General features: G+C 26.6%; 1 protein-coding gene across 1 annotated transcript in view; it reads left to right on the top strand.

Annotated features, from left to right (window-relative positions):
- Positions 1-26,359, top strand: part of LOC112603364 (glutamate receptor ionotropic, NMDA 3A-like) — a 131,115-nt gene that overhangs the window by 69,556 nt on the left and 35,200 nt on the right. The window contains exon 6 of the mRNA XM_025351895.1: positions 15,325-15,467. Within this exon, the coding sequence (XP_025207680.1) occupies positions 15,325-15,467 (143 nt within the window). The remainder of the gene's footprint in view (positions 1-15,324; positions 15,468-26,359) is intronic.

The raw sequence follows: 26,359 nt of genomic DNA, 5'->3' as shown, positions 1-26,359 counted from the left end.
ATAGATTGTCTAAATCTATAATTTTTTTTTTTTTTGCATAATCGATATATCTTATGGACTTATTTTTATAATAATAACAATAATAATTCAAGATGGATTTTAATTTAGTAATAAATATTTTGATATTTTAGAAATAGGGATCATTTAAACTTTAAAATCATAATTAGATATATTCAGGTACAATTAACCAAACGTTAGCTAGAATAAAAATATGATTATAAAATAACTTTCCATCTTTTAGCTTAAAATATTATTTTACTTTTAGAGTATCTTTTTACGTTATTCAATAAATTAAAGCAATAAGTAGGTATATTAAAAATACAGGCATTTAAAGTTATATAAACGATAGAAATTTTAATCAATTTTTGATTAAATATATTTTAAAAAATATCAGTTATAGTGCTAAAAAAATATATAAGCATATTAAACATTTATAATAAATTTATATTTTTATAAGAATCATAACTATAATATTTTATAAGATTTTTATAATATTTGCAGATACATGTGTTATCTATATATAAAATATACATGATACATTTATTTATATAACATGTATGTATTAATAGCAATCAAGTGTGATAGAGAAAAAGTATTAGTATTCCTATTAAATGTCGTAATTGATATAATAGTATGAACTTGACAAATTAACATTAGAATTACTGATTACTGTGGCGCGCGTTTTCAAGCTAATGCAAACTGATCTATCTGTTGGTTTTAATATTTATAAGTTGATTAGAATATCTATGTAGTCAAACTGAGAAAAAATTAATATCACGATTTTAATTACGATCTAGATCGTAATATCATCAATATTTTAAACACATATTAAATTAACTATTAAAAAATTTTGAATAATTATTAAAGTTAATGGTCTATAAATGGGCCAAGCATGAAAAATAATTTAAATTTAATATACAATTTAATTTTAAAACAGAATAATAATATAATATAAACACTATAGTCACAACTTATATAAATATAATAAATGAGAAATACGTTAAATTATATAGATTATATTGATGATAATATTCAAATCTATTTTTATTGAATTTTAGGATACTGCGCATTTAATCAAGCGTTTTAAACACATGATTTCATTTTATATAGATGCAGTCTACTGAAAAATGAATTTTATATTGTACTTTAAGTATTATAAAATGAAAAATGTTTTATTGTTCTTTTTAAAAGACCTAAACATAGATTATAATATTTCCACTAACGTTTGTAACTTTCGAATATACTTTTTTATTAGTTTAATCAAAAGTTATAATAGTTAAATATTTACTCAAAATTATAACATCAAATATTACTATGTTTGTATGTTCCTTATTACTAGTAAAAAATTTACTTTCTTGAAATCTTTTTTTAAACATTCACAATGATATGTAAAAATGTGTTAAAACTTAAAAGTAATATAAAATAAAAAAATTAATAGCTTTTTAAATAATAAACTAGTTATAGTTTTTATGTACAAAAATAAGTTAACCATTTTTAACATTTGTTTGATACTTTGTAAAAAATTACAATTTTTACACTACATTTTTTACATATTTGTTTACAACTAACCTAACCTAACTCAAATACTTGAATATTTCAATAAATAATAACATTTAACCTTGTCCAAAAAATTTCCAACAATATTATTATTTATATTTTGTATTATTATAGTAGTATTCTGCATAATATTACAACCTTGTTTCCACCAAAATGAACAATTTTTCTTTTTTGCTAAATTTTTCATTTTCATCAAAAATAAAAATAAATTAAATATGTATACACGAAACAAAACAAAAAACAGACATTAAGTATAAAAATTAAATACATGATAGGAATAGAATATATAAAAAAGTTGTAACTTTGTAAAGAGTGTAAAAATTAATCATTAGTTTATTTTAAGTATTAAAAATATTATAAGGATATGAATTAAATTTATTCACAGCAATTTTGCTTCCGTATTAACACAATATAAAAAATAAATAAATATTTAATTTTATTGAGATTTACTTTTTTTTTATTTAACAATTAATAGGTACATAACATATAATAATAATAATAATAATAATAATAATAATTGTTATTACTATCTTATGTATTTTCAATAAATTTTTTAATTATCAATATATGTGCGCAAGGTTTTGTTTTTCAGTATTCAGTTAGTTTTAACATAATATTTTTAACATTAAATGTGATTTATTCATTGGTTAGGAAAATGAGCTACGCTGAGAATCGCGTTTTAGAATGTTTCGATTAATCACTTTCGAACGTAAAACGATAATATTTCTATACGCTCTCTCCAATAGTTCACACCTAAAATATTAGCTTATTTTTAAGTTAACATATTTGCATAATCATATATTTAAACAAACCGGTGATAGGGCAAAAAACAATCCTACGCTAAAAAAAATGCATAGATAAAAATCTATATCACTCTAAAATAATTGAAATACTTCGAAAGACAAGTCATTATTCGTGATTTTTGCACAAAAGTTAATAGTTTTAATGAAATATATTTATTAATTAATCATTTTTTATATTTGTTATGCATGACAGCAAATTGTGTGTGTATTTCTTGCTAAGTCTTGGTGTATTCTATGTTTAATAAAAAAAAAATCTTTATCTCTCAGCATATCCAGAGCAGAAATTATCAACGGTTTTAATATCGATTAGTTAAAATTTTATTGTGTTACCAAGTGAGTGATGATTTCAGAGATAACCTTTAAATTTCTTAGTAAGAACTTAATGGATGAGATAGGCATTTATAAACTCGATGCTGATAAAGTTCATAGATTCAGATTGGTATACAGTGTAACCCGTAAATATTCTTTAGTACCATTAAACTATAGCCACGTTATCTAACTAGATCTATCCGATTTAGCATTTAATTATACAAATAATTGTAGACTTTTCAAAAAATTGATTGATGTTACGAATTAATGTTTAACATTATTACTGTTATTGTGTCAAATTAATCGTCATCTTCAATAGTTAAAACAAAATATTCGTATTAAACGTAAATAAGTTTTGTAGCTCACGTATTTTATGTATAGTTTTCTATTTTCTTTTTAATATTTTAAGGATTTCATATAAATTGAGTTGTACTTATTTTTTAATGCCTTAATTCACAGATATATAAATTTCGATAGATAATATTGAAGTATTTTCAAAGAGTATACGTTAATTGCGCCAAATATCGCAGATTGATTACATATAAATTACAATTTATTTAATATGTTATTTTTATTTTTTTGTTTACAATTTATTCTATAATTTTATTTTAATAAATTAAAATATATGTAGGTAATACCTATATGTCTTTTTATTCAATTATGTTAATTAATTTATGTCTTTACAATACAAAGTTTGCATACAAATTAACAATTCTAATTTTATTATTTAATAACTATTTTTAAATTATATACGTACATATATTTATTTAATTACTTTTTTTTTTTCAATAATTTTAGAGGGATATTAAAAATAATAATGCCACGAATTTCATAATAGTGGATGGGGAAGTTGTTATGACTCTGACCTAAATGTATTATTTGTTTAGTTCAAAATAAAATAATAAGCAGATTTGTACGTTGGACAGTATTATAGCATAAAATAGTATTTTTTATTTTTTTTATTTTTTTTTTTTATTTGGTATAAACAATCTATACTATTTAAGCACAATAAGTTTATATGATAAGAGTAATAGAACATGATAGTTTTGAATAAGCAACCACCCATTAGTGGTTCTTGGCTAATGATAATTTTTTTTTTAAATGTTTAGTTATATTTTCAGAGAGTTAGACATTGTAGTTTTGTAAGAGGTCACGGCACCACTTCCTTTTTAACCTACGGTTAGGGTTTCCTGGGAGTGTGAGGATAGAAAGGTCTTTTATAAGAGGATTTGTATGGGTTTGAAGTCGTTTATGGAAACGTGTATAGAAAATGCGTGCTTCCGCTTCTATTGTTCTCATACAGAGATCGTTATGAAGGGCTAGATTAGAGATATAGGGGGGAGCATTGGATAAACGTCGGAGCGAAATGTTTTGGAATGTTTGGATTCTGTTAATATTTGATTTTTTTGCCGCACCCCATAGTTGTAGTCCATAAGTCCACATTGGCTTGAGAAGGGATTTGTAGATTAGAAGTTTGATGTTAAGGGGGGAATGCTTATTTCTAATTAACAGGGGTCTGAGAATACGCATGCGATTGTTTAAGGATAATCTTTTGGATTGAAGGTGGTTTTTCCACGTCAGTCTTTTGTCAAGTATTAGCCCTAAGTATCTGACCGTGTCGGATGTGGGAATTGGTATGTTGTTAAGGGTAATGTTTGGGCATATGCCTTGTTTGAGCGTGAACGTTGTGTGTACCGATTTATTTGGGTTAATTTGGAGACGCCATTTTTCATACCACTCAGACAAGAGATTGAGATGCATTTGTAAGTTTGATGATGCAATTACAGGATCTTCATTGATAGATAAAATTACTTTATCGTCGGCGTAATCAGCTACTATAGTTTGTCGCATGGTGGGTTGGTCGGCTACGTAAATGTTAAAGAGAAAGGGGGAGAGTATTCCACCTTGTGGTACACCAGCTTTAATTGGTGCGATTCCGGACGTCGATGAGTTATATTGGACTTGAAAGTGTCTATCAGTTAGGTAGGATTTAATTAGTAGAAATAATGACGGGGGGAGAAATTTTTTGAGTTTGAATTGCAAGCCTTCGTGCCAAACCCGATCGAAGGCTTGGGCAACGTCAAGAAAAGCACAAGAGCAGTAGAGTTTTTTTTCCAGGGACGCAGAAATAACATCGACAACACGATGAACTTGATGTATCGTACTATGTGCGTTGCGGAATCCAAATTGCGTGTTTGGCAGTATGTTGTTACTAATAATATGCGGTAATAAGCGTTTTAAGATAAGCCTTTCTAAAATTTTTGATAGGAAGGGCAAGAGGCTTATTGGTCTGTAAGATGATGGAGTATCAAGTGGCTTGTCGGACTTAGGGAAAAGAATAATTTTTGAGAATTTCCATAAAATCGGAAAATATGATAGTCTGAGTATAGCATTAAATATATATGTTATGAGAACTATAGCTTTTTTGGGGAGGCACCTAGCTACTTCAGCTGTAATCAGATCGAAGCCGGGTGATTTTTTAAGTGAATATTTTTGGATGGTTTGTTTAACTTCTTTTGGGGTAAAGTGTTTTTCTGGCCGACTGATTGGAGATGGAAGGTCTAAATAGGTGTTTACCTCAGCTATATGATTGGGTGAGAGTATGTCAAGATGCGGTTGAAACGTGTTATGAAGATGATCTTTAAAGACTTCAGCCTTATCAATGTCAGAGAAGGCAAATGAAGCATCGGGTTTCTTTAGAGGGATTGAGGGAGGTTTATACAGAAGTAATTTTTTGGTTTCTCTCCATAAGCTTCCGTCTGTAGAGGAGAGTGTGGTTAGTTTTTGTTCGTACATGTCGGATTTGTTTTTAGCCAAGCATTTTTTTAGTGCATTTGCTAATTTGTTATAGGCGCTTTTATGCGTGGGTAGTCGTGAGATTTGGTAACGAGCCCTTGCTCTACGTTTTTCAACTATTAGTGAGCGTACCTGTTCAGAGATAAAAGGGTAATTATGTAACGCATTTTTGGTGGTGTTAGAGGTGTTTGATATAGAAGCCGCTGATTGGATGAGCGTTGTTAAGTTGTTGATTGCGTCGTCAATTTCATGATCAGATTTCAGACTAATTTTTAGGTTAATTTTTTCGGCTATAATATTATGAAATTTGAGGCGATTAGTTGATGCCGTAAAAAGCTTAGGTCTGTCAGTTCGTGTTTGTGGAGTGGCATCTATATTGAGAATAACGGATGAGTGGTCAGAGTTTAAATCCAGAGTATTGTTGATAGAACAGTATAAGTTGCTGGGAATTTTTGTGACAAAGATGTCGAGAATGTCAGGTTTTTTCCTAATAGATGTTGGCCAGTACGTTGGCCTAGGTGGCGCGAGTATTTTGTATTTTTTTAAATTGGTGAAATTGTAAAGTAGGTTACCTCTAGGGTTGGTGACTCGGCAGCCCCAGCTTTGGTGCTTTGCATTATAATCACCACCAATAATGAAATTATTGACCGTTGAGTCAAAAAAGTCAGCGAGGTTGTTAATAGTTAAATTGTGCCTAGGAGGACTATAGATTGCGGCGATGATAACTGGGATTTTATTTATTTTAATGGAGATAGCACACGATTGGATATGATTTTGAGAGTAATTGATGAGAGGGTGAAATTTAAGATTTGATTTTATGAGTATGGCTGCTCCACCGTGTGCGGTGCCATCTGGATGGTTGGATTTGAGTAAGCTGTAGCCAGGAATAGATATGTAAGAATACTTGGTAAAGTGTGTTTCGGAAATTAAGGCGATGTCAATGCGTTTATCAAATAACACACTTTGCAATTGATTGACGTGATTTTTTAGACCGTTGGCATTGAATAATATGATTGATAATGAGCTGCTAGTGAATGAGTTATTCATTTTTTTTGTTAAGAAGTGAAGTAATTACTTGGGTTAGAAGAGCGATTAGCGGATTGATGAGTGACTTGAGTTCGTCTACAAAAGAGGATATGGTTGTTGTTAGATCTGTAGAGGGAGCAGAAGGAGACGATTGTGATGGGTGGCTAGAAGTGGCCTTAGCATATGTTTTAGGGGGGTCTGTTATGTTTTTTTCTGACAAGTTTGGTAATGGGTGGTTCGCTTTTACATTAAAATTGTTTACGTTAAGCTTAATATTATCCTGTAAGAAATTACTTTTTGCGGCGGGTGTTTTACGACGTTGTAGTTCCTTATAGACACTGCATCCTCGGTAATTGGCTGGGTGATCGCCGGAGCATAATACACATTTGGCAGGAGTGTCGCGTGATTTGGTGCATTCGGAAGATGGATGGTTAGAGCTGCAACGAACACAGCGTGCTGAATATCCACAGTACGCTCTCGTGTGGCCATATTCTTGGCAATTGAGGCATTGGCTAATTACCTTAGGTTTGTATGGTTCTTCGACTTTTATTTTTGTATGCAGAATGCTGGAGAGTTGAAATATATCGTTCGACTGTTCAGTGGGTTCAAGATCGACGAAGAAGAGGGGAAGCGGACGTTTGGTGGTTTTATGAAGTACGTTAGTGATCTGCCTGACCTCAAAAAGGCGATGTTCGAGCTCAGATTTAATTAGTTCAGTGGATGTGGAAGGGTGTATATTGCGGATGACGACTCGAGTAGGTTTATCCTCTTTTAGCTGGTAGGTATGAAATTGGGCATTCGTTTCTTTTAAGAAATGTACCAGAGATCTATATGCTTCAGGGTTGGCTGTTTGAATTTTTAAACGATCTGAGGAGGATTTGCAATAAAAATTGTCAACTCCGATGATCTCGATTAGCGCTTCGCACAGTTCTGAAAAGTTAATTATGCCTTTTACAAAAATCGGCGGCGGTGGTTTAATTTGGTTGAAGGTATTTGATTCTGGAGAAGAGCAAGGTGCTTCGACAGAGACCGGTATGCTCGGATTAGCGGGTTCGATTGGCGTAAGCACTTCATAGCGATTTGCCGTTACAAATAATTTTTTATAATTTTTATTATTTGAAGTAGGATCGGGGGATTTCGGTTCGGATGAATCTGAGTGGTTTCTTTTGTTGATATTTTGTGTCCAATTGGTATCTGAGTTATCATCCGTAGGGTTCATCATAGAATTGTTTGAAGTATTTTTGATTAGGCGAGCTGCCTGTATATTGTTGATGTTTTTATTTTTATTTTCATGATTAATATCTTTCCTTGTCGGCGTAGTGGGAGCGTTGTTAGGCCGCGGCATGTTATCAGGTGGGCAAAGGTCGCGTACCGATGCACGGAGCAGCGATAGCGCAACGGTTATAGAGTAGACGGACGAAACTTGATTTAAACGTAAGCGTAATTTGATTACATTTAGAAGGAAAAGACGCACTTAGGCGCACTTCCAGTTTTTATAATATGTATAAATAAATAATGAAGACGATTGCGATTTTTTTCGTACTAAGTACGACACATTCGGATACGACAGTAGACGGGATCGCGACAGTTAAGCGGAGCGTAATTAATACGTGTGCGACGAGCAAAGAGCAGTCCGCGACTGTAAATAGTATTTAACACTTCAAAACGTATTCTAAACTCCCGAGGGTTATTCTAATGGTAATACTACCCACAGAATAATGATATCATGAGGATGAAAAATTTACCATGGATTAATATAGGTACACTTGAATTATTATTGTTTGACCCAAATCTGGTTCGTAAAAATATATAAATCATATCTAGAACTCGACATATATTTGAGTATAATAATCATAATATTTATATGAAATATACATGCCATGAGTAATGTGCACCAATAGTTTATTATCATGTATATTTTTTATGACATTGTGTAGTCAAATACTAAATACAACCATCCATAGAAATCATAGGGTAAATTTATAAAAAGTAAAAGTTGATAAGGAATAGGCAATAGATATTTAACTCACTACACATTGCTATTATAAAATGAGGCAGGTTTAAAACAAATAATATTGTGAACAAACGTTATTGTTAGAAAGAAATGCATTGGAGTTGAATGTAGTGAGTAGAGTACCTTATAAATTAAAATATATGTGTAATATGTATATATATAAAAATAATATAAAATGTAATATTTATGTTAATATATTTAACCGCAAATACATTAGGTCAAACATAAAATCTAATTTACCATACGTCACAACATGATTACAAGCATCATTAAATTTTATTATTATTATTTTATTATCTTTTTTTTTTTTTTTTTTCATAAACGCTGTATTGGTTGAAAAAAGTGTTTGAATTCTAACTATTTTTATTTATTGATTGGTAGGTATTTCTAAGAAGTATGATCATGTGAAAATGTTCAAAGAACGCCAAGGCTAACCTAATTATTTTATAGCTCTAGCCCAAATATTTTTCAAATGCGATGTTTTATTATGTAGTTTTCAAATTCAATATTACAACGCACCATGTTCTCCATTTGTTATTATTTTTTATTTTTTATTGTAATATAATATTTATACAGATTTAAATATGTATTTATAGATGATTTCTTAACTTTAATACATTATGATTATTATCAACAAATCAATTATCTGCAACAGAATTAATTTTAGAAATACTACCAAATAAAAACAATTATCGACCGAAAAAACAATTTGATTTTATTATATGTTTTATTTTTGATACCACAAAAATGTTTTGAGGTTTCAGACACTAAAATAAAAAATAAAAATAAAATGGTGTAGCGTTATGCAAACGTTTTATTAATTATAATTTCAAACAAGTAGGTAAATCGAAACTCATATTGATTGCTTTGTTTGAACTCAATTATTATAGCGTATAGAATATTTCAGAGTTAAACAAAAAAAAAATTATTTGCAATTTAAATTAATTTGAATGGATTTAATCAAACTCGTACAAATATTTTTCTATACGATATATATATTTTCAAACTATTTCCTATCAATGTATTATCATGAATCAATTTCGTTCCTAAATTATAAAAATGTTCTATAAATTTCCTCTGAAAGTAATAATACATTAAAATATTTTTAACGAGATTGGAGGATTACAAATAATTGAGTATCATATAAAATGTACAAGTATAGAAAAGTTATTTTGATATATTGATATGAAATGTATGTTTACTCTTCAGAATTTGATATAAATATTCTCAACTTTAAAACTTATATTCTTAGATTAGTAAAATTTAATTTATAAACTAAGTGAAATACTTAGTAATTAATAAATATTATACTAAAATATACATTTTTATGTTAATATTATAAATACAAATGAAAAATATAATTAAAAATTGTGTTTTATAATGTTAATAGTATTGTGAAATGTACGTATTACTATATAAATTATATTTTATATTTTTGAGAACATCATTTAAGTATTTAAAAGTGTTAAAATAATTTAACCTCCCTATGGAGGTTTTTAATAATCCAAAAACATTACCAACTCAAAAATTAATACAAAAATGTTAATAAAATACTAGAACTATATATATTATATAATTATACATAGTACAATATATACTTTATAGTTATAAATATACTTTGCTAGTCTTTAATAATTGTTTTTGTTTATGAATTTTAAATACAGAACGGTCTTTTTAAACTTCACTATATAATGTAAAATATTCTTATATTTTTTTCATCCCATCATTAACATAGAACAGCAATAGGTATCTTTTAACTTTTAAATAACACATTCAAACATTAAAAAAATCAGCATAACAAACATGGTATAGTTTTACTGTTTTAACCTTAAAACGACGAATAAAAATGCAGTCTACAAACGGATAATTGGATAACAAGAGATATAAATTTCCATTTTAACTCAATAATTTGTTATTTGATAGTTTAAACAATTACCGTACGCATAAAATGTTAAGAACCTTATTTACATGTGTGTAAATATTTATGAGAAATGTATGCTTAAAATTCGATTGAAATGTGAAATACAAATTATTTAGAGACACAATTGGTATGTAGTAATGATACTATAACACATATTTTATTGAGTACAACATTATCTCAAAAATGTACAAAGTAAATAGTTTAACAGAACACATTTATTTTTAAATAACAATTTTTATATTATTTTTATTAACAGTTTAGTATTCAAATGACTTGTAAATATGTTAATAATTTTAATGGACATGTTTCTTCTAGGAAATTTCTGCAAATGTTTACAAAAACACTTATGAACTTGGTTTTAATATTGTTTATAATAAGTACGTTGGTAGTCAAGTAACTACATTGAATTTCAAAGAGCAAACTCAGTGATGTACAATTTATCTCTTTTTTGTTACAACTATTCGTTATTTTATTTCTTTTACATATTCAATGTTTTTGCTTTTTACTGTATTAAGGTAGAAAACAATCCTTTGAATAACAATGAAAACATATAATTCATTTTATTTAGTTACTAGTTTGTTGGTAGAGTTAGTTACTCTAAATTCAATTTAAAATTTATTATAGCTATGTTTTAAAGCAGTAAATTTATTAAACTTGTTAATATATTTAAAATTATAATATTTAATTCTTAAAATGAAAGATTTTTGTTTTATTAAATAATTTTCAAGTATAGTTTTACATATAGTAAAATCGATTTTTCATAAGGTTCTAATAATAATACTCATCAAATATACAAAAATCTATATACGATACAAAGACCGGATTTTGAAGATTCATCTTGCTTTGATATCACCTCATCACAGTATAATGATACGTTATTATTGTTCACCTTTGAAAGCAATGATAAACTGAAGCTCAGGTAAAACTGTATTTACTAATAGTATTTCTTCAACATAACATTTTTTCATACTAACAATATTTTTTACGTCGATATTAAAAAATATATTTATATTTTTTCAATAAATGTTTAAGTTCTTTTTTTAACTTATCTTAAACTTACTTACTTGAATATTTTAAAATCTTTGTGGATATTAATTTATTAAACTTATTTTAGTTTTTAAAATAAAATAAATAATGTGTTCTGATATAAATTTATCATAGGATACACTGCAATCGTTACAATAACTAATTGAGAGAAAAAAAATTAATGTATGTTTTTTTTTTTTAAATTATTTCACCGTAAATTAAATTATAATCGGTGGAATTTTTCGTTAGAACTGGAAAAATATAATTATGAATTTATCTATTGTGAACTCTTAACATTTCCAACGTGGGATCATCTGTGTAGAATTTTCAATCGATAAGACAACCCATAAGAAACAAATTGAGCACTACTAGCCAAAATAATGTTCATCGACTCGATAAATAGATAAATAAAAAAATAACTCTAAACCTAATGGGTACTATTCGTGTTCACGCCAGAAATCATAAATCCTTCGTTTCGAATTCTCTTTTATTGTTAGAAATCGGAAAAATTTAAGATTTCGTACACCATATTCTATAGATAGAGTACTTCGATATTTGATTTTTCACCATTTTCATACAACAAATATAATAAGAAACTATATTTTGAACTGTAAAATACATAATACAGCAATAGAATACTAAACATAATATATCAAGAAGCTAATGTACCGCATACCTCGGGATACTTTTGTTGATTTTTCGACTCTTGCGATTTGGTTGTTCGTCATGTAGAACTTGTATCTAATGGCCGATTAAAAATATAATATAATGTTTATATAATGAAATTAAACTCGTCTACAATAACGAACGTGATCCACCGTACCGGACCAAACGAAAATATATTATTTATAACCGTAATAATTGTTTCGATGGGTAACCTGCTCATAAACACCGTGAAACATATTATTGATGTAATACATAATGTGAATCGGAACGACAATCCGAACATGGTTGTCGATATGTCAACGGGGCGACATCTACGACGCATGATTTTGATAAACGTATTACAGGTAGGTATGCATTATTTGAGATTTAATGAAATTCGTTTGCATATTTTGAATACATGATGGTGCTAGTGTTTAACGCTAATACACTGTTCAAAAAATAATTATAATATCCCTCCCTTTTTTAAATCAAATTTATTTTAATTAATATTTCAGTTGTAGAATAATAATAATTATATGTAAGTTATTATATTCGATGAAAAAAAGTCGAAAAATGTACGTACTCGTATTATACCATACACTACGCGTGGCGTATCGCGTGTATGGTATAGCAATTGATATTATTTACAATTTCATACATTATACCACTGTTTAACGCAGTGCAGATTATTTTCAAAGAACTACTTATATAAATATTCGATATTAAATTTTTTTATATTGTTGACAATGATATTTTATTTATTATTCTGTCACGCTAAAACTGTACACAGAAAATAATATTTTTGGTTCGAAATTCTTTCGGTATGAAAAAACTGAAGACTTTCTGACAACATACCCTTTTTATATTATATAGTATACATATAAATATATATATATTGGTATTATTTAATTTTTTATGACGTACACTTTATAATGAAATATTTTCGTAATGCCACATCACATAAAAAGTATAGTAGGTAACTTTCATAGTTAGTAGTTACACTGTAAGTACACAAATCGTACGATGATCATTAAAAAGCTTATATTTCAATACATTATATTATTTTTTTGGAGCTAGCTATACGATGGTCATTTCATAACATATACATTTTTTTTATATTTTAGAATTAGAATAAAAATAAGAAGTTTTGATTTTGCATTTTTTGACAATTTTCATTTTAGAGTTATTTTTAAAAAATTTTAGAGCATTTTTGGTTTTTTGATCATATAATACTGAAATCCAAATCTATTTTAAAATTATATATTAAGATTTTTATAAGTTAATTAAAAGCTTTGTAACATGCTAACAAGGTTTTTACCTGATCTAATATAATTATTTTTAACTGTAATTTTAAAAACAGATCTATATAACGTAAAAATCATCAAAATACTGTTGGCGATAGCAATTAAATGAAAATTGAGATACATATATTTTTTTAAACAAAAAATACACAAAAAATTTGAAATTGTGAAAAATTTCTCAGAATTGTTTTTAAATTTAATAAAAAATATATTTTTGTTTAAGTTAAAAATAAAAATATAAAGAGAATTTTAAAGGTATAATTTTTTTTAAATTTTTAGTGGTTATTTGAGTTATACAATGTCTGTTGAGGTTGTTATACAATACAGTTATTAATAACGACACCGGTACTTAGTGTATACGATAAAAAAGCTAAAATAAAAGTTCGTTTTTCATAAGAATTCGCATATGCCGCCTAATAGTTCCAGAAAGAGGAAACTTTATTGACAAATGTCTGAATTCAAATAATGGAGGTCTCCTGTGAAAATTAAAAAAGTTAAGCTCATAACTACTTATTAAAATACAATTTATATAATTTAACAAAAAAGCTTAGTATTTAAATAGTGTTCATTGTGCCTACCTTGTACTTTGTATTTAATATTATATTGTAATTCAATGTAATTTTAAATAAATCAATATTTTATTACCTGCGGGCTTGATATTTGTGGAAAGTTTTAATTAATCGCCTAAAACTATCGTATCGTTAATGTTGTATACATTATAATTATAAAATAATCGTTCGCAGCGCGTAATTTTTGTTAATTTATAATATTTATAACGATAACATTATAATATGGCTGAACCGCAAAACGATTAAGCATCTTTACAGGGTCATACTATTTAGAATTTTATTTTTATTTCTAGCTTTTGCGCAACGTCCTGCGTTATCGGTCATAATCGAAACACCCGTTCACCCGTTGTCCCGTGGTAATCAGTAAACTTTTTGATGTTTCCTAACTTTTTTTTCTTTTCCGCTTCGTACTGATATTTTTACAATTACAAACGCGTCGAAGTCGTTAACCACAGTTAACGTAAAACAACACCCTTTGGCGATCGCACTGTCGCAATACAATATAATATAGTTGTATGTGTGTGCGTAAAGAGCCGAGAGCGAATTTATAAACTATGCGTACTTATATTAAATATATGCTGCACGTTTTGCACGCCACACGCGTTAACTTACATGTTTTTGTTATCATATTAGTTATTAATATTATTATTTCAACGGCCTTCCGTTGACGTAACAGCAGAGTTTCTTGTAGATGTCAGCGTATTTACGACAAAATATGAGAGAAAAATTAACCTTCTTGCGCTCTTTTTTTTCAATTTCAGAGGTTTTGTACTACCTGCTATATGCTTCGAAATTCTAATTTGTTGAGGACATTAAAACTCAGCGGATATATTTTAAACAATATATACAATTATTTTTGTCGATGATTAACGTATTTATAAAAATAGATAAATTAGCTATAAAAAATACATAATAATATATAACATTTTATGAACTCGTAATAATAACTTATAACTAATATTCATACAAATAACTCATATTTGGAGCGAAGTTTTTAAATAAACTGTTGTTTATTTAAATATTTAAATAACTGTTTTGTTATACTTTCTCCCTTTGAACAATTTAAAATAGATTTTTCTGTGCATATTATATAGTGTATGTGTATACAATCTTATACCTCCTTCTTTATTGCTGCTCGAAAAAAAAAAAAAAATAAAACTTTTTACTATAGATTTATATTATTATGCCACGTTATTATATTCGTGTCTTGCGATATATATATTTTTATTTCTCTCTCGAAAAAAAAATTGTTTTATTATTATTAGTAGTATACACAAAAAACGACAGTGCGATGAAGGCGATAGGATTTTCGTTTATTTATTTTTTCATGTATGTCATGAGTATTTTTTTTATGCAGGCAACTCAGAAGTGCGGTACATGACGTGCTGTCCGGTCGATCGATTGGCCGCCGAGCCAAAGCCAATGTCGAGAAACCGGACCTCAGCCTTGCCGTCCGATTTGATATTATGAATTCGATTGCCAACAATCGACATGCACCAAGTAAGTCGGACACGTTTTTACCCAAGTAATCCGTTCGCCGGACGTTTGCCAATACGATATGCCTACCTACCATCTCCCTAATTGATTTTTTCGTAACCTAACCTATATAACGTATTCGCACAATTTTGTATTGCAATATATATTTTTATATATTGCAGTGTTATGCGTAATATTAAATGCATTCGTAATAATTTTAGTATGGCTGAATATGACACAAAATCCGACTGAAAACTCAATAACTCCACTCCATCACTCTTCGTCAAATTTCTGCTGGTTTTTCTCCCCTTTAAATAATATATTCCAAGAAATCTATAGCTGAAGTGGCTGTATTAACTTGACTTATAATACGTTGTCAATCATTCATCAATTTCAGTGTATATATTCTATCTATATAATATGTACTTATGCAGCTTTAATTACAACAACACTTGTACAGATTTTCATCATGATGCACATAGATACTGGATTACATTTTTTTTTACAGACAAATGAATTTAAATTTAATTCCACTGCAATGCAGCTAAACGTTTCCTTCGTAAAAATGTACTTATTTTATACCATTATAAACTATTCGATTCAAACAGAAGAAATTTTTAATGAGGTTAGAAATATTGGTACAATTTTATCATCTGGCATATACTTTAAGTACCAATAGTACCAAAATATAATATAGAATAATATAGAAACTATTGTTGGAAAAGCTTTTAGATGCTTAAAACGTAATTGCACTGTATGAGCCAATGTGTCTTAGAATTCTTTACTTTTGCTTTAGTACATTCTAAATTATAGTTGATTCTTTGGCTTGGAATTATTAAAAATCAGGCTTGATTGACAGAATTTTAAAATTAACTTATAAAGATAGAGACCTTTAAATTAAATATATAAAAACTAGCCATTGCTGATATTGATTTAATACATAAATTATCTCTTTAAAGTAATTTGAAAAATGTTCTATTCAAATTTTTATTTTATACTTAAATTATTGAACTAATCCATAAAAGGTCATATTTAAATTATATACGCTTTAGGGCTCTGTCGGTCAATCCTAGGCATTTACAATTATTTTATATCACGCCCAAAAAACATAATTTAGTTTTTCTTAGTTTCGTTAGTTAAATTGTACAATAAAATAATGTATCTGTAATTTCTCTTATTTTTTTTTCTACAATTATAGTTTCAAGTTAAAAAGATTATAAAAAAAAAAATATATTTAAAAAAAAATGTATACTCTGTGTCATTTATTTCATTATATTTGACTATACTCTGTCTTAGTAGGTGTTTTTTTTTTTTTTTATCAAATGAATAATTTACTAGATATCTGTAGTAAATACGCGCAGTTTCATACGGTTTCAATCAATTTTATTTGAGAAAATGTTTTTGGGATAGTGTCTTAAATAATTAACAATTATATAATAATTGTTCACATACGCATAATACGTGTAGCCAAGTACTTAACTTATCTCAATAAACTACTACTGCTCATAATAATTATTATTAATCGTACTAATGGCTGTTTAATGAGAATGTTTTGGTTACACCTCTCATAACATATGTATAACAATTATAGCGATTGAGTTATGTTATATAAGTACACAGCCTACAGGTACGTAGTACACAGTGACGCTACGTTATTGTTTGCCGTAATGTTATGACAAATCAGTTTTATGTGCCTTCTTTAATGATAATAGTTGTTCCTAGTTAAATATACATTGTTGTGATGATAATTTTATTATTATTGCGTTCTACAGGTTTTAATATTATGCGAAGTGTCTCAAAAGCAGAATCATCAGATGCGCATACCCTGTTAACACCGTTTTAAACAACCCAAGCACCCCTATTTAAATTATGTCTGATAGAGCTCATGTCGAGGTATAATAATGATTACTTATACTTTGTTCGGGTTTTATATTATATTCACTAGACTTGATTATAGTAACCCACATTATTATATCTTAGATTGTAGCTGCATATTAAACCCTAATAAATATGTATCCACTTCCCAAGATTTAGTATTTATAGTACAATATAGTAAAATGTGCATAATATTCTTTGAGTATTTGAAATCAGAATCCATGATATTAAGATTGACACATTTATTTGGATATAACATATTACATGAAATATAATTTTGTCGAGTCCAAAATGACTTTTATGAAAAATAATGAGTACGTGGGTAAAGTTATGATGAAATATTAGGGTTTTTCAGCGTTAAAATTAACACCATAAAGGTTAAATACGGTATGAAAATATTAAAATATAAATAATAATTTATAAATAACAATGTAATAAATTGTGTTATTAAAACAGTATGTTAAACATTGAGTAACAATGCGTATATAATTATTTTACGTGTAAAACGAATACTAAAACATTAAGTTTGGCAGAAGTATTATAAACACTAATAATTTAATAATTCGTGTCTATTATTAAACATTAAAACTAATTGACAGACGTAGAATTTTGATATCCTTTTAAATTACATTATTACCGCGATGAGTATTATTATAGTATAGATAATGTCTATTATATATTAGTATTACATGCATGATTTATTACGTTTAAGGCTGATTATTTTTAAAAATGGCCAGTTATATAGCAACTATCCCAACCTATCTTTTCGTATAAAAAGTTTGAAAATATATTAATCATATGCTGTCATACTAGAAAGTTGCAGTGTCACTTATAATTCATAATAACTGTGGTTATGGCAAATGTTATTCGTAGAAGCGATTTATATTATGGAAGATAGCAATCAATCAGACACAGAATTTTCAAATTTAAAACTTTGATCTATCAAATAATATTAACACAAATCTTTTTCGTTTTCTTACTTCAGCTGGGTTTGAACATTTAAATTTTTTTTTGCTGGTAAATTAATTTTTAAGATAAAAACACAATTTTAAATTTTAAATAAAAAGTTACTTTTGTGGTTGTAAAAGTAAATAATGTGTGTGACAAAAGTAGTACAGATTCTTACTATATATATATATATATATTCGATTATGTGTATTTAAAACACGTTCATTTATTTTTTTAAATAAATATACATTAGGAATAAACAATATAATTAAAGTCGATAATATTTATTATTATAATTATTATTTCCATTTAATTTGAATAATATCTCTTTAGAAATTAGTTTTTTTTTTTTAAGTGTATTTTTGTAATAAAAACTATTACTAAAAATTAGCTTCAGCAAAAATAATTATTGTAATTTTATCGTGCACATTTCGTATTTTAATAACATGGTCTATACTCTATATTATCTAACAATATGCTCTGGATATTTGTATACGCTAAACTATATAATTTGGAAAACAAGATTGGCATTTCTTACTTTAATGTCTTTGTTTCATGAATAATTTTGACCATTTGTTTAAGCGCATATTATTATATCATATTTTTAGTACGTAATGAAATGCTTTAATTTATTCATAATGCTTGTATATTATATTAAATATATTCATAAAATATAATTACCATCTGTGAATATAATAATAATAATTAACAAATTTTTGATCTTTATCTACCAAAAAATAAAAATAAACAAAATAACTCGTTCAGATTTAATACGATCTGTTAGCTGTTTATAAAAAAATATATCATATAACAAAGTATACACATGACTACATTAAAACAAAATACATACTTATATACATGTATATATATCAACTAAAAGTTATTTTATGAACTTATAAAATTATAATAATTTGATAAATGCAATAAAAAGTTTGAATTAATGATAATATTTACCACAAAAATAATGTAAGCCCTTGCTCTTAATTAAGTTTAAAATAGCGACAGCATTATCTATCCTGCAATTTATTTGATGATTTCAACTTCTAAACCAATATTTCTAAAAAAAGATGCAAATAATTGAATTCAAGACACAATTGTATTGATAAAAAAAAAAATCCGAACTTAAATTAGTGTAAAAAAGTTACTTTCGCACGATTAGGTCCGAAGATGATTAATCGTTTTTACGTTTTTATTTTTTCCCTTTCAAATCGGCAGACGCCATCGATGTGTGAAAACAAATGACTAAGTTATACACATCAATTTACTGTGATCTGACGAGCGTCACCAGTTGGTTTTTATAACCAAAAATATAAAATCTGATATTGACATATAACAATAATGATACTGACGCGTTCATTAGATTGTTTACGTTATTATTTGATAAAAATAATACCAATGTTTGATTCTAGTGCGGATTCTTGTAAAATATTAATTTTTTTGTAATAAAAAAAAAATAAATAATAATAATATTGAGATAGATATTAATTAAACCAATTACAATAAACAAAACATAATTTGTTTGTTTGAAACTAATCTAAAACACATAAAACACTCCAAAATATAATAAAATTTGATATTTTTAATTTAATTACGATCAACAAATGCACCAACCATACACTAAATAGACCTTGATAATACTGCAATGGTCCAATTTTTATAAATAGATTTTCTAAAATGAATTTAAACTATTAACCCATATGATTTTTTTTTAAATATAATTTCATTAATGATTTTATATAAGTATACGCTTCTTATTTTATATGCATTATATTTTAAATGCATATTAGCTGTATTCAAAATAATAAAAACTTAATTAAAAAAAATTACAAATCGTACATAAGAAAATATAATATTCGTTGTATGATATGAAAATTTGAAAATTGATCAAGTCTGAATAAAAATCAATATTTTGATTAAGTTTAATTATTATCATTGTATTTTATAATATAATTAAATTAATTCACAAGTTACAACTAATGTTTACTTAATATAATTAACTCATGTTTTTTTTTATAAATCTATAATGGTTGAAATAATATATTATTTAATTTCGAAATTATATTTCTACTTACTATAAAATATATTATATGTAATGTGTAGGTGAATGATACATTTTATAATCAGAGTAAACCGAGGAAGCTAGATTAGTATGATTGTATGTGTATGTTTTTAATACGTAAACACACCTTTGTGTGAAAGAATAATGTTCCAAAAGTTCCATGTTGCCTTTTATACAGATTACAAAACATTTTGCACAGATAGTACTTCAGAAAGGTCATTTTCTACAATGATATTTGAGCAAAAAAAGCAAAAATACGTCAAATAAATATTGTGGTAAGAACGTCAGTTTTGATCACAAGTCTTGACCACATCTGGGCAAATGGAGCTCTGAATAATATGAATAATATATATTGTCACTTCCATATTTGAAATCATAAATTATAAATTCATCACAGTATGCCTGTGGCCTGTATCTAGATAACAAAGCTTTAGTGCCTTCATACAAATATAAAATTCTTCATAGAAATTGTTAACTAAATAAAGTGAATTTTATCAAAATTAAAATGCATGATCATTAACTAAAAAAAAAATTCTAGCTTAAAAAAAGTTGTATCTATATCATAACTTTTTATTTGAACTAAATTTTTCTTAAGAATAAGATTCATTGTGACTTTCCAATAATAGCATTTGGTTTTAATAATTATAATTTGTCCAAACTACATTTCTAATACAATAGAATTTTCAAAATTAATTTTAATTTTTAAATGCTCTTTAAAACGGAAATTAAAATGATTTATCGGAATTCGTACAATATCAACATATTTAATAAAATAACAAGCTGTATTAAAAAGTTTGAAGTTTAAATTTGATAATAGGACACAAAAATAAAATTGCAATACTACACAGTATTAAAAAACAGCACTGATTTTAATTATTAAACATTTTATTTTTACCATCACTCATATTAAATGTATTTATTCTAATTCTTGAACATTTATTTTTACGAGTCTTAATTGATTGAATCTTCCGACAAAGGTATTATGTTATCGTGGTAGTATAAATTTATTTCAACAATAAAAAACTTTAAGTTAATACTTTTAAAATATCTTTTTATACATATTATTCAATATCATAATATATTTAACATGTTATGCATGTATTTGAATTATTCTCAATAATAAAACCACTTTTATTACGTCCTATGTGTAAGTTTAATTTATCAATATTTCCTTTAAAAAGTATGAATTATATGCATATTTTTATAAATTGATCAATAATTCAAAACATTTTATGACTATATTTTAAAAACAAAATTCTAAATAGTTACAAAAAAAAAAAAAAAATATTAATAATAATTAAATTTCATTTTTTTTACTTATTTTTTATTTGTTTATCTATTTCTCTAAATTAGTATATCCAATCAAATTTTCAACGTTGTACCAGTGGTTATAAATATTCGATAATATTATGATACATACGCGTGCATAATATGTAAATGTTATATTATATTATGTTACGGTGAAAGACGAAAATTAGTGAATGGCGTCAATTCACCGGTAAATGACATCATTTGCTAAATGATTCGATTATGTAGATAAATATTGTAAAAAACACATTTTAAACTTAAAAGTACATCTTTCACTATGGTCATTGACGTTATTTACAAAATTTTGTGGTAAATGATCAATAAATGTCAAATAATACATTGATTGCTTATTATAGGTACTATTTAATTATTATTTATTGTTGATAAGTGATTCATTTTTTATTTTAAATACTTAATTTAAATAAATAAAATAGATGCATATTATAAATTATTTATTTCACAGTTTTGGTTACCATGAAATTTTAAACTGCATTTTTTGCTGCCTATGCAAGCACATTTTTAGTGCTACAACCAGTTTTGTAATTGTATTGAATGAAGCATTGATAACCAGCTATTCCTTGTCCTGCGATTTCACGTAGTTATTTCCCTACATTTTATTGCTTACTAATTTGTAAATAACATAATATAAATATTTAATAATAACCTATATTCTTAGAATTTCTTAATTAATTTTCAGTCTCCAAGTTTAATTCATTCTCAAGATTTCCAACATTAACTAAATCATTTTTAAACTCAGAGTTTACTTCATTGTCAATATTTCCAACATAGACTAAATTATTTTCTACTGCATTAACATGATCTGAATGGTTGATGTTATTATAAATGGTGCTTTTATATCTTTTTCTGACTTAAGTTTTTTTCTATTTTACCGTAAGGGATTCCTGTTGAAACCAGTCCTGTCCATACTGTACAACCAAACATCGCTCCATATGGTGATTTTTCAATACACATAATAAGCATATTTAAATTTAAAAACATTAATAAATAAAAATTAAAATAATCTTAAAAAAATTAAATTTTTTATTAATTAATAGTCTACTTGAATTCAAAGCCCGATTTTTTTGAAATCGCGCAAATTTTAATACCATTGGTCAATATTTTGATCTATTATCAGTATACAATATGCCAACATTTCTTCAACATCCCTATTCACCCGTTCAATTGATTCTTGACTCTGGCCATGATGTGGCTTGCCAAGCACAATTATTTTGATGTCTCCCAACATTTAATTTACATTTATTATTATAAAATTTACAAACTCACTACCGTTATCCGTTAGCGGGTGTGACAAATATTGTATAAATATTGATTATATTTAAAGCGATCTCTTTGGCCTTTTTTGTCTTTAGAGGTTTTAAAATTACAAATTTAGTTAAATGATCTTAGTAGGTAGTTCATTATATAGCGATAATTATTACAATTTTGCGATTGCATGTCAATTAAATTAATTTACGCCCTTGAATTAAATACAAAATGCAGAATTAGTTTTGTCACAAGTCCTCTTTTTGAATTTGATTGTTTGTTTTAGACAATTACTGCATAAGCCTAAATATGCCATAACTGCCCCCGTTGTCACATTACAATATTTTGTTTTTAATATAGCCATAACTGTATTAAACATAATTCTCTAACTAAACTGGGGATTGTCGTCAATAACCAGGGAATGTCTACATTTACATTAGAAAAGCAGTCGAAAATTCTTACACTATTTGCAAATTATTTTGAAGTCATTTATTCATATCATAATAATGTATCAATCAATTATATATTCTACGATACTAACCATTAAAATTATTCGATAGGTACAAAACCTAAAACTTTTACTCGAATCATTAAATTTTCCAGCATTAAATTAATATTAAACAAACATTTGAAGAAATTATTGTTCAATTTGTAGAGAATATTAAACATTAGCTTAAAATGATATATCAACAATAATATGTTATTTAGAGGTTTATTTTTAAAATTCATTATTAACTTTTTTTTATTTCGATCCATTATATGCATAATATATTGAATCAGCTTATAAGTTTAAATTATTAAAATCGCCAATATAAAAAATTAGTTGTTAGACATCATATTATAATACAATATATTTGCATTTTTAAGCGTTTAATATGTTTATTCTACCTATTTGTATCATGTGTCTACTTAATAGCTGTTCTCTTTTTATACCCACATCAATATTGTCGCTGTCTTATCCACGGATAAATACATTATTTACTATTACAATTTTAAATCAAATGTATCATTGATTTATATTTATATTTATATAAGAAAAAGCAGTGGATATATTTAAACCAAATCAAGCATACTGATTACTATTAATTACTTGAATCTTATTTGAAGATAAAAATATAAAAATTAATAACTTTATAATAATACATACGTAAACAAATAAATAATTTATAAATAGAAAAATGTAGGTATGAACTTTCCCGTCAATAAGTACAACTGTGTACGACATAAACTTTTCACTTATCTGAAGATCACATATGCAAATCGATTATTATTTATGATTTTTCAACAAATATTCAAAAATCATGTATTGGCTTTTTTTGAAAAAAAATATCCACGATGATCCGGATTATTTATTGTCTTTAAAAACGTATAGAGATTTTTCAGTTAAAATTTACCCTGAAACTTTTTTTTTTGTATACCTTTTAAATTAATTGATTTAGGTTAGAGATATAGCTAAGCTGTACACTGACATACGGCATAATGACCAAATGATTTACGGTCAAATGGATTCCCTTCTACACGTGATGAGCTTGTCTAAAACTGATTAATAGGTTTGAGAGATACGTCTATGTCATGTGGTACCAAAATCGCTGTCTCCGAACCAATTCGATATCGTATGATAATCATGTAAAATGAAACCGATCATAAACAATTTCGTGGTCTATCCTATTGAAAATTGATTACTCATCGACTTATGAACACTTTATGCACACGGTATGGTCAATATTATGATCATGGAATGTGCACATACGGTAATATTTACATGCATGATATATATACGTAGTACGTACCGACGTAAAATAAACGTAACCTTATCAGATTTTATAATACATACATAATGTGTTTTTTGATTGTGTATAACAGGTAATTTTTATTTTATGTAGTCAAAATCCTATAGAGACACACGACTAAATCTAATGATGGAAAGTCAACAACAGCAAATATTGTTTTTAATTCCTATTTAGTTGTACGCCATGTAATTTAATATTGATTAGATATTTACAACCTAAGTATAACGCATGATAATATATAATTATCGTTATTCATTATTAAGTAAAAGCTCAATTATAATATTGTTCTGGGACACGACAAGATTATTAGTTTACTGGGCTCGTTCAAAAAATGCATAATACGAAGTGTAATGAGACCATTGTTGTGCGTGGTATGGTTTTCAATCTCGAGCTGATGAAAGCAGATATCAGATTTCTTATTATGGTTTTCTAAAAATAATATTTTAATCAACAAAAAATTATGATCAAGTAAGATCCGTACGCGTTACGTATTACATAATGTGGATTGTGTAGTAAAAAATGTCTCCTAGAAATGCATCTTATCTTTTCCCGTGTTCGCAATGTATCTATTCCTAGAAAATTTTATATTAAAAAATTATTCACATCAATAAAAAGCTGTATACATATAGTGTATTATACAACCTCGGACGTTTAATAATCTCAAATGCGTGAAATTATATTTTCCGAAAAAATCTTGTAATTGGAGTGTTGAAAAATTCACAACATACTCTTAACTTATCTTATTGTGATTAGTTATGAGAGGCAATTTATTTTTTCGTCATGTACACTATGTACTAGTAAATACCATTTTCGTTAAAACGATAACGCGTGTTAGATTATTAAATCATTTTAGGATTTTCCATGTACTTCGACTTCAATCGAGTAAATTACGACGGAATCATCTAAATGTACGTGTAGTCCGTCCCAATGCGTGGTATATTAATCGAAATTCGAAGTGTTAAATTTAAAAAAGTTACAACCTTGACAAATGTTTATAAAATACACAGTATAAACACTTTTTTGGAACTTCAAAATCGTGTTAACTATATCGACGACAAGCTTTTAAGTTTTTAACTGAACGATTTCATTTCATACTATATATGTGTGTGATGATAATATTTCAAAAGTAATAGAAAATATGTAAAAAGTTGAAAATATCACACATATAGCCTAAATTAGTTACACGTCGTTTCACGCGCTCTAGAAAATAAAATTCCAAACGTTTTTTTCTAAAAAAAAAAACTTTTTATCAAACTAAATTTATCAGTTCTTATTCTTAAACTTTTTTAAACCATTTAAATTTGCATTAATTTATAGTTACAAATTTGATTTATTGTCTCACTATAAGTTGAAATTTACAATATTCAATTTAATAACAGTTATAATGCTATACAAAATTATTGTATAACTAACTAGTAACTATATAGTAGATTGAATTTGATCTGTATTAGGTCCTATAAGATAATATATAGTCGTATTGTCCAAACTTAATTTTATGGACTTATAAATCATTGACGCAAAAACTAGAAACTATTATAATATTCACCATGTTCAAAAGTAATACGTATCTATGTTTATGAATTATAAATATAAAGTGGAAATGGAATTATCTCAATATATTGCGAAATAATACTAATTTGATCACTTTAAAAAGGTAATAATAATGTGTAATA

The sequence above is a fragment of the Melanaphis sacchari genome, unplaced genomic scaffold (genome assembly GCF_002803265.2).
Source record: "Melanaphis sacchari strain LSU unplaced genomic scaffold, SCAv2.0 Contig0_pilon_pilon, whole genome shotgun sequence".
Taxonomy (NCBI): domain Eukaryota; kingdom Metazoa; phylum Arthropoda; class Insecta; order Hemiptera; family Aphididae; genus Melanaphis; species Melanaphis sacchari.
Note: the sequence above shows the minus strand (reverse complement) of the source record. Positions and strands in the feature narration are given on the sequence as shown.